The 9,199-nt window shown below is 39.0% G+C and overlaps 1 protein-coding gene across 1 annotated transcript in view; it reads right to left on the bottom strand.

Moving 5' to 3' along the window:
* Positions 1-4,387: 4,387 nt before the first annotated feature.
* The window catches only part of DNAH5 (dynein axonemal heavy chain 5), a 116,648-nt gene continuing 111,836 nt past the window's right edge, over positions 4,388-9,199 (bottom strand). The window contains exons 77-79 of the mRNA XM_061346726.1: positions 8,806-8,958; positions 5,346-5,577; positions 4,388-4,853 (exon numbers count right to left, since the gene is read on the bottom strand). Coding sequence (XP_061202710.1) covers positions 4,702-4,853; positions 5,346-5,577; positions 8,806-8,958 — 537 coding nt within the window. The 3' untranslated portion in view covers positions 4,388-4,701. The remainder of the gene's footprint in view (positions 4,854-5,345; positions 5,578-8,805; positions 8,959-9,199) is intronic.

Here is a 9,199-nt window from a genome sequence, read left to right as displayed (position 1 = left end):
ACTGATTCTTCTGCTAGCTTTTCCAGTGTTGGTTTAATAGCTTCTCAGTTTGGTTATTTGTTTTAAAAATTGAACATACAAGTAAGTACCAAGATATTTCTATTTTGATGTGCAGGCTTCACAGGCAAATTTAGATCGGCAAAATGTACTTGTTGTTTAGTTTAAAACCCCAGATTTTTATTTCTCTTTTTCTATATTAATATATAGACATGCATAATACATAATCATTTACACTGGGTGCTTCCTTATAAGAACAAAAGGTACAGAAAAAGGTAATTGGAAAAGACTGAGGGAAAGTGCATATTGCAAATTAAGAGATGCCAGAAGTTCCAGCAAAACATCTGTGGATCCCAAAGTGTACATATCAAGAACTATGTCTATTTTCTTCATCTGTTTAATAGACCTTTAATTTTATGTATCTGATAAACAATCTCTCTCCTATGAACCATCCAACATTGTTTTTTCAAGCCTTAAATATGGCTTCAATATTTTCAAGCCTAAAACCCTTCAGATATTTGTATACAATTAAAAAACACCTAAAAGGGAAACATATCAAAAGAATTTAATGAAGATAGTTCAAAATAAGAAGTACTTCATAATCCGATTTGTATATGTACCGTAACAATGTACCTTTGATTAAAAAATCCTTTTCAATAATTGCGGCTGTACTTACTGTTAATTTGCAACTGAACTGCCTACTGTGATAAAAACTTGGCCTTTTCTCCTGCTTTATAATCTCCGAAAGTAGAATAAATCACAACAATGAGAATGAAAAGTTCAGTGTGAATGACCTATGAGCGAAGTCTTTTTGAAGAGAAGCTCAGAAAACAAAACCTTTCTACACAGTATAGCCTACACAGCATAGTGTATGTTTTGAAAGATTAGGTTGCTTATTTAAAAATACTTACAAAATTTATGAGGAATTTCAAAGGATTCCAATGACACATTGATATCTTCCCCTTATTCAGAAAGTTATTTTACTATTAATTTCTAAGATAAATTTGTATAACATTCTCCAAAATAGATGTATTTATCATGCCAAATATCAGAAAGAATACTTTCTGTATTCCTGCATTTTTCTAAACTCTCGATTTTATAGTGCTGCATGCTTAATAATAGTACAATTTATGTCCATGAATGATTTTTCTCAGGTAATCCATTCAGGATCAATAGCAGAGCCAAACATGAAGAAAGTACACCAGTTTTATAATATGCCAGGGCTGGTTATTTTATTGATACTCCTTTCAACAGAAGCATTTTATTACCCACTTCTGCTATGAAGATGAACAAAACAGTTCGTTTTTTCACCTATTTGAAACAGTATGTCAGGGAGCAGCAAGGGCAGGCTACTTGGAAAGAAAAGTGGAGCTGGGAGCCAAGAGTCACAGCAGGGTGGGCAGGGCCAGGCTCTCTCTGACAAGGGCACAGTCCCATGGCACCTGAACAAAAAAGGAGAGCAGGTCCACGACAGCAGCCAGGGCCAGCTAACATATCGGTGACTGCCAGATAGGACTGTAAGAACAAGGCAGATCTGAGGGCATGCCAGAAAGTTTAGTCAGCAAGTCAGAGCCTGACCTGATGAGGGTAACCAGAGCATGCCACAGATCAGTGACTGCCAGGGAAGTCTGCAGTACTGAGCCAGGTCCTATTCCAGCTACACCAAGTTGTCTCCCAACCCAGGCAGTGGGATCCCTGGTAGAGCGGAGTTGTGAGCTCTGGCCCCCAACATGATACTGCATGTCAAAAGAGTTTTTCATTGAACTTTCCCTTGCCTCATCAGTCCATCTTGTTGGTGGTTTTGCAGACACCTAAAAAGCTAACGCCAAGCCTCTTAAACACAGCTAGTGGAACAGAAATAACAGTTACTGCTAACATTAATTGCTTCACTGATCTAACAGTCTCTGGCATAACTAGGAACACCAGTCTGAATTTATTTGGGGGTCTACCCCTTTCCCAACTACCCTCATAGAAAAATCACACTGTGAAAAAAATGTGCACAGTTCAACCACTGAAAATTACCACACGGTTTGACATCTCCACTGCATCTACAGCAATAATGGTACAACAATTCCACTGTTTCAAAGGTGGCATTTGAAGTTTATGTGGTTTGAGAATTCTCAGTGTGAATGACTTGCACAAGGATGAAGTATGTGCATCTCCCTCAGAGAAGGTCCTGCAACTTAGAACTCCACTGAGCATTTGGAGGACCTCCTGGAAGTCTGTGCATGGTGCTCCAAGGTCCTATCATACATTTACTTATTACCATGACTACATTAAAAAAAAATTCCTAAAGGAGATTTTCATGCATTTCATTAGCTTCACTGTGAATTATTAAGAAGAAAAAAAAAAAAAAAAGAAGAAAAAAAAAAAGAAAGCAAAAGAATAATTCCAAAATGAAAAGATAATTGAAAGACCTCTACACCTAGAACCAATGTTTTACATACGTTTTGTAGCTGATTTGATTGTAGAAATGAATGCTGAAGTCTCAGCAAAATACAATTATTCTGTCATCCTTTATTTTTACTATTTCCTTAGACAGTAGCTTTGGGGAAGAGATATATTTTACATGTTTAGTTAAGAAACTAATTGATGCAATCTTCAAATTCCGTATGTCAATTTGACACAAAATAGAAACCAGTTTCTCCATTACATTTTGTTCAACATCTTTCTCGCTGACATGGACAGTGGGATTGACTGCACCCTCAGCAAGTTTGCCGATGACACCAAGCTGTGTGGTTCAATTGATACGCTGGAGGAAAGGAATGCCATCCAGAGGGACCTTGACACACTTGTGAGGTGGGCTGATGCCAACCTCATGAAGTTTAACCATGACAAGTACAAGGTCCTACACCTAGCTCAAAGCAATCCCAGGCACAGCTACAGGTGGGGCAAAGAGAAGAGACTCAGAGCAGGCCTGCAGAGAAGGACTTCGGGGTGCTGGTCAGTGAGAAAATGAACATGAGCTGGCAGTGCGCTTGCAGCCCAGAAAGCCAATCGTATCCTGGGCTGCATCAAAAGGAGCGTGACCAGCAGGTCGAAGGAGGTGATCCTGCCCCTCTACTCTGCTCTTGTGAGACCTCACTTGGAGTATTGTGTGCAGTTCTGGTGTCCTCAACATAAAAAGGGCATGGATCTGTTGGAACAAGTCCAGAGGAGGACCACAAGATCAGGGGACTGGAGCACATCCAGTATGAAGACAGGCTGAGAAAGTTGGGGCTGTTCAGCCTGGAGAAGAGAAGGCTGCGTGGAGACCTCATAGCAGCCTTCCAGTATCTGAAGGGTAGCTACAGGGGTGCTAGGGAGGGACTCTTCATTAGGGACTGTAGTGACAGGACAAGGGGTAATGGGTTCAAACTTAAATAGGGGAAATTTAGATTGGATATAAGGAGGAAATTCTTTCCTGTTGGGGTGGTGAGGCACTGGAATAGGTTGCCCAGGGAGGCTGTGAATGCTCCATCCCTGGCAGTGTTCAAGGCCAGGCTGGACAAAGCCTTGAGTGAGATGGTTTAGTGTGAGGTGTCCCTGCCCATGGCAGGGGGGTTGGAACTTGATGATCTTAAGGTCCTTTCCAACCCTAACTATTCTATGATTCTATGATTACAGCATTTACATATGGAAGAATGCAACAGATACATTGGTTCATTCTGATTCCTCTTCTGCAGCACCTGTTACTGCAAATGATTAGTGGACCTCTAAGATATGTGACTTACTGGACTCAGCAACAAAAATACCCTGGATTTTTGATGATTAAATAAACGTGCTTGATGGGTGAATCCAATAGTGTTCAACTAAATGGAGTTGCTAACATTTCTTCCTTAAGATGGGTTTCTACATGAAGTTTCCTATCAAGCTGACACACCAAAAATACTGCAGCACTAAAAAAAAATACTGCAGCACTAAAATCACAACATTGCAAAATTAGATCAGAAACAAAGTCAAAATTAATATCATTAAGCGTTCATATCATAAGCCTTGACAAATCTGATGTACTAGCACATGAAAAACTATCCAAGCATTCTTACTGAATATTTTCTTCCTATGCATTACATATTTATAAGTCATGAGCCAGATAGAAAGGAATTTTGGCAGCTGTCAAATTTTTTTTCCTGTGTAACACCATGAAACTGTTCTCCAAATGGTGAAGGAGGTGTAACAATTTTCCAGTCTCATCTTCTTTATTTAGACAGCAAGCAAACTGGAAGCTATCATCTAGGAGATAAATCTTAGGACATCATCTTGAGGTTTATTAACTAATAAGAATGAGCAACTGGGCTTAGGTTTCCAAAGATATACACACATGAACACACACACAAAGGAAAAGCTTTTCATTTAGCAAGTTGAATGTAAGCCCTGATACAAGGATATTTATCACTGAAAAGTGACAACATTCAAGTCAATGAATCTTTATTCAAGATAAAATTAAGCACACAACAGTGAGATGGGAACACTAAATATTTGTCATTATTTTTTAAGATATCAAAAGTAACACTTGAATTTTATTCACCAAAATTTATATCACTCTAAGATTTAGCATTCATAAGCCTATTGTGGAGGTTTATTGAGAACAGTTTTCTAAAAGTACTATAATAGAGTCTATGCCTTTGAAAATATATTTTTAGAAGTGATCAGTTGTACAGCTAACTACATATTGATGTTTATATTTAAAAACAGAAGAGAGCCCTCAGTAAACTTTCTTTTACATTACTTGACATCACACAGAAGTGCTACCCCACGCAGTACCCAGTGCTCTGGAGGCTGAAGGGTTTTTAGATCCACAGCAGCAATGTAATTCATATCTGTTCTAATGGTCTTTTTGTAGACTGGACATGAGTAAAGACGTGGATCTTTTGAAGCTAAAAAGACAGAAGAGACATAAAAACCAATGAAATTACATCAAAAAAACAGAACCCTAATGGACTGGGCATAAACAATTGTAAATTTGAACTAATTCTCTGATACAGAGATTACAGAGTTTAAGTATATAAATTTTGATCTTCTCAATCTAGGACACATATTGTCAATGGAAGACTGAATGCAAACACGTTTTTTCAAACGTGGCAGAGACCAGCTCATCTGTAATAGGTTTAAAAGGTTGTTAACACCATTAGGACCTGAAGATAGAGACCTTTCTAAATATCAGGTAAAAAAAAAAATGCCTATTATTAAGGAAGGTTGAAAGCTTATTTTATATGGAAGACTCATAAGTCTCCCCCATTGAAAAAGATTCACTATGAATACAATGAACAGCAACAGCCTCACAAATCCCTAAAGCCTAAAAGTCTTCCATGCAGTTGAATAAAAAGTTGTTCCATCAAAATAACACCCTTTACAATACAGTTACTTACTGTTATTCTCTGCATATATCCTTATAACTGGCATCATCTCAAACAGCACCTTGGGCTTCGCTTCAGTCAGTCTCATGTTTCTTCTGTCCCATCCAGCTCCTTCCAAATACAGCCCATATACATAGACACCTTCTGAAGGAGGACTTGTGATGTCATCTTTCATCCATTTAGTGACTTCATTGCACAGCACTACACTGTCAAGAGCCCATCCTTTGTTAGCCCTTGTTATTTCCTGACCAAAATGAATGAAAGTATGGAGGTTATATTTTTACACGAGCAATTTTTTCCACAGCATTTATTAGAAAAACAAAAAAAAAAAAAAAATCCCCCAAACAAACAAAAAAAAAACAACAAACAAAAAAAAACCACACACACACAAAAAAAAACTTCCTATGATATCCACGTTTACAGGAGTTTGACTTCTGTCTAAGCTTTTGATGGCATAGTACTACAAGAAGACTTTCAGTACTTCATCCACTATATTTTATTTTCAATCTTTCTATTATATGCAGTATCTTAGGAACATACCAAGTAACACAAACTCTGAATGCCAATGTTAGCTGGCTTTTGCAAATATGAAATTTTCAGTTTTCATGAAATGAGAAAACATTAACTGGATGTGCTAAGTAAAACAGTTCCAGTGACAAAACCAAGATGTTTAATTTGCTGCATATTTTCTAGGGTTACATTCCTCTTTCTGTACTTATACTTTCATTACCTGTATCCTTAACAATAAGTAAGAGCTCACTTAGCTCCAAAGCTACATACAAAGATTGCAAAATCACCAGAGAACACTTGAAGACAGAGATGCTTAAGATTCAACTTATGCTTCAAACTTAGTCAGTTAGTGCACTGAACAACATTCACTTATCTTAGAATCATAGAATAGTTAGGGTTGGAAAGGACCTTAAGAACATCAAGTTCCAACCCCCCTGCCATAGGCAGGGACACCTCACACTAAACCATCTCACTCAAGGCTTTGTCCAGCCTGGCCTTGAACACTGCCAGGGATGGAGCATTCACAGCCTCCCTGGGCAACCTATTCCAGTGCCTCACCACCCCAACAGGAAAGAATTTCCTCCTTATATCCAATCTAAATTTCCCCTATTTAAGTTTGAACCCATTACCCCTTGTCCTGTCACTACAGTCCCTAATGAAGAGTCCCTCCCTAGCACCCCTGTAGCTACCCTTCAGATACTGGAAGGCTGCTATGAGGTCTCCACGCAGCCTTCTCTTCTCCAGGCTGAACAGCCCCAACTTTCTCAGCCTGTCTTCATATGGGAGGTGCTCCAGTCCCCTGATCGTGTGGTCCTCCTCTGGACTTGTTCCAACAGATCCATGCCCTTTTTATGTTGAGGACACCAGAACTGCACACAATACTCCAAGTGAGGTCTCACAAGAGCAGAGTAGAGGGGCAGGATCACCTCCTTCGACCTGCTGGTCACGCTCCTTTTGATGCAGCCCAGGATACGGTTGGCTTTCTGGGCTGCGAGCGCACACTGCTGGCTCATGTTCATTTTCTCATTGACCAGCACCCCGAAGTCCTTCTCTGCAGGCCTGCTCTGAGTCTCTTCTCTGCCCCACCTGTAGCTGTGCCTGGGATTGCTTCGAGCTAGGTGTAGGACCTTGCACTTGTCATGGTTAAACTTCATCCCTTGCTATCCCATGCCATTAATGCCAGACCTGAGAGTTATCCCAGTCTTGTAAATGTTTTCCAAGGTCTTTATCTGAAGTAATTTGAATTAATATATTTCCCCTACTGCACTTATTTAGCTGCTCTAAAAGAACAGGAGGGTTACAGTTTGTTGTGGTTTAAGTGCAGTTGGCAACTCAGCCACACAGCCACTCTCTCACTCCCCCCTTTTCCTCCCGCCCCCCTGCTCCAGGAGGGATGGGGAGGAGAACTGAAAGAATACAACTCCGATGGGTTGAGATAAGAACAGTCCAGTGACTAAGGTATAACACAGATCACTGCTGCTGCCACCACCAATAATGATGAAAGAAATAACAAGGGAAGAGAATACAACCGCTCACCACCTGCTGACCCATACCCAGCCTGACCCAAGCAGTGATCTAGCCCTTCCAGGTAACTGCCCCCAGTTTATATAGTGGGCATGACATGCTGTGGTATGAAATACCTCTTTGGTTAGTTTGAGTCAGGTGTCCTGTCTGCTTCCTCCTGGCTTCCCCTCCTCCCTGGCAGAGCATGAGACTCAGTCCTTGGTCAGAATAAACATGACTTAGCAACAACTAAAAACATCGGTGTTACCAGCGCTGTTCCCAGGACGAAAGTCAAAACCACAGCACTGCACCAGCTACTAAGAAGGAGAAAAATGACTGCTACTGCTGAACCCAGGAAGCATTTCAGCTATTATTCTTGTTTTTCATTTTCCTCATTTCTATTTATTCCACCGCATATCAAAATCCCAGAAAGTCACTTTGGTTTTACTTGGGACGTTACACTATTATGTACCCACATTAAGTTTTCAGGGAGCCAGAAAAGTTCTTCACATTCCAGCTGTTTCAGATCCTACTGCTAAACCATTTCTACAAGCTTAGGTACAAAAGAAAATCCCAGTTTACTGCTAACTTAAAAGATCTCGTTATGTTATTCAAAGGCTATATGCCTGCCATTTTAGTAGAAGTAGGTCACCAATTAGAATGTCAGTTTGACAAAGACTATACCACCTAGACCTCAGAACAAGAGGAGAGATTTTTATTCTCTACAAATCTTCATTCTCTCCTTGAAAACTTAGCTTTTTCTGAGGTCCCTCCTGAATATTGTTTCCCAATTTTACACATTCCAGACAACTGTGTCCAATGTCCTTCTATGCCAACTAACATAGGTATTTATTGCCTCGTTTAAATTAAAAACTCTCACTTATCAAATGCAACTAGCATGCTGAGCAACCAACACAATCATCAATTTGACAGAGACATACTGTAACAAATACATCAAACTTTATACTAAGCACTTATTAATAAATGAAACTCCCACTTCATGGAGAGAGACTGAACCAGCTGCTGAACTGAAGAAATGTAATTTAAGACTAATTCTAAATAGCTGTTCTGGCATGTATCCAGCCAGATAAATATTGAACACAGAACAAAAGGGAAAGAAAAAAGGAAAATAAATTCATGAGCTTAGCAACTCTTCTAGGAATATCTCAGTGGTAAGGTTAGACATTACCTCCAGTCTATCTTCATAATGTTGTAAGGTAGCCCTTAATACACAAAGCTTGTTCAAAGCAGCAAATATATTTTAATATGTTGGTCATTGATATACAGAAAAATGTATGGATATTTCACTCAGGAAATACTAGACTGTTATGCAGTCATGTATCTTCCCCTCTGACATGATGGAGCCATGTGTATAACTCAGCCTTTATCACAATATTTATTTTTGGTTTTTTAAAGTATATCAAAGAATAAGTAGAGTGAGACTTGAAACATAATTTACCTGTCTCATTGCAGTTAAAAATCCCTGAGGATTAAAAAAACCCGTCATCCAAAAGCAGTTTGGTCGGCTTTCAAAAATCCACTTGTAAAACTGGTGGTTTCTTTCTAGAAGCTCAGTAAACCAGAAACCAAGAGTACTGGAAGCCCAAGATGCCTAAAAATAGTAAACAAGATATTCATTTTTTAGTTTTATTCAAAAGTTTAAAGACATCAAATTCATCTCAAGAAAAGGTAATTCTTCCCATGGTAGTAAACATCAATCTTAACAAAGCATATTTAAAGTTAACTTTTCATATCTTAACTTTTAAAAGATAAACGTTGCATCCCACTGAAACCTGAAACAACTTCCTGTTTTGTTCAAATTCATGCCTACTATTCCATTTAGACATGTTTAA

Source organism: Neopsephotus bourkii, unplaced genomic scaffold, assembly GCF_033783945.1.
Source record: "Neopsephotus bourkii isolate Nb327-2 ecotype Australia unplaced genomic scaffold, CSIRO-AGI_Nbou_v1 NB_272, whole genome shotgun sequence".
In the NCBI taxonomy this organism is placed as follows: domain Eukaryota; kingdom Metazoa; phylum Chordata; class Aves; order Psittaciformes; family Psittacidae; genus Neopsephotus; species Neopsephotus bourkii.
This window is presented reverse-complemented; position numbering and strand designations above follow the sequence as displayed.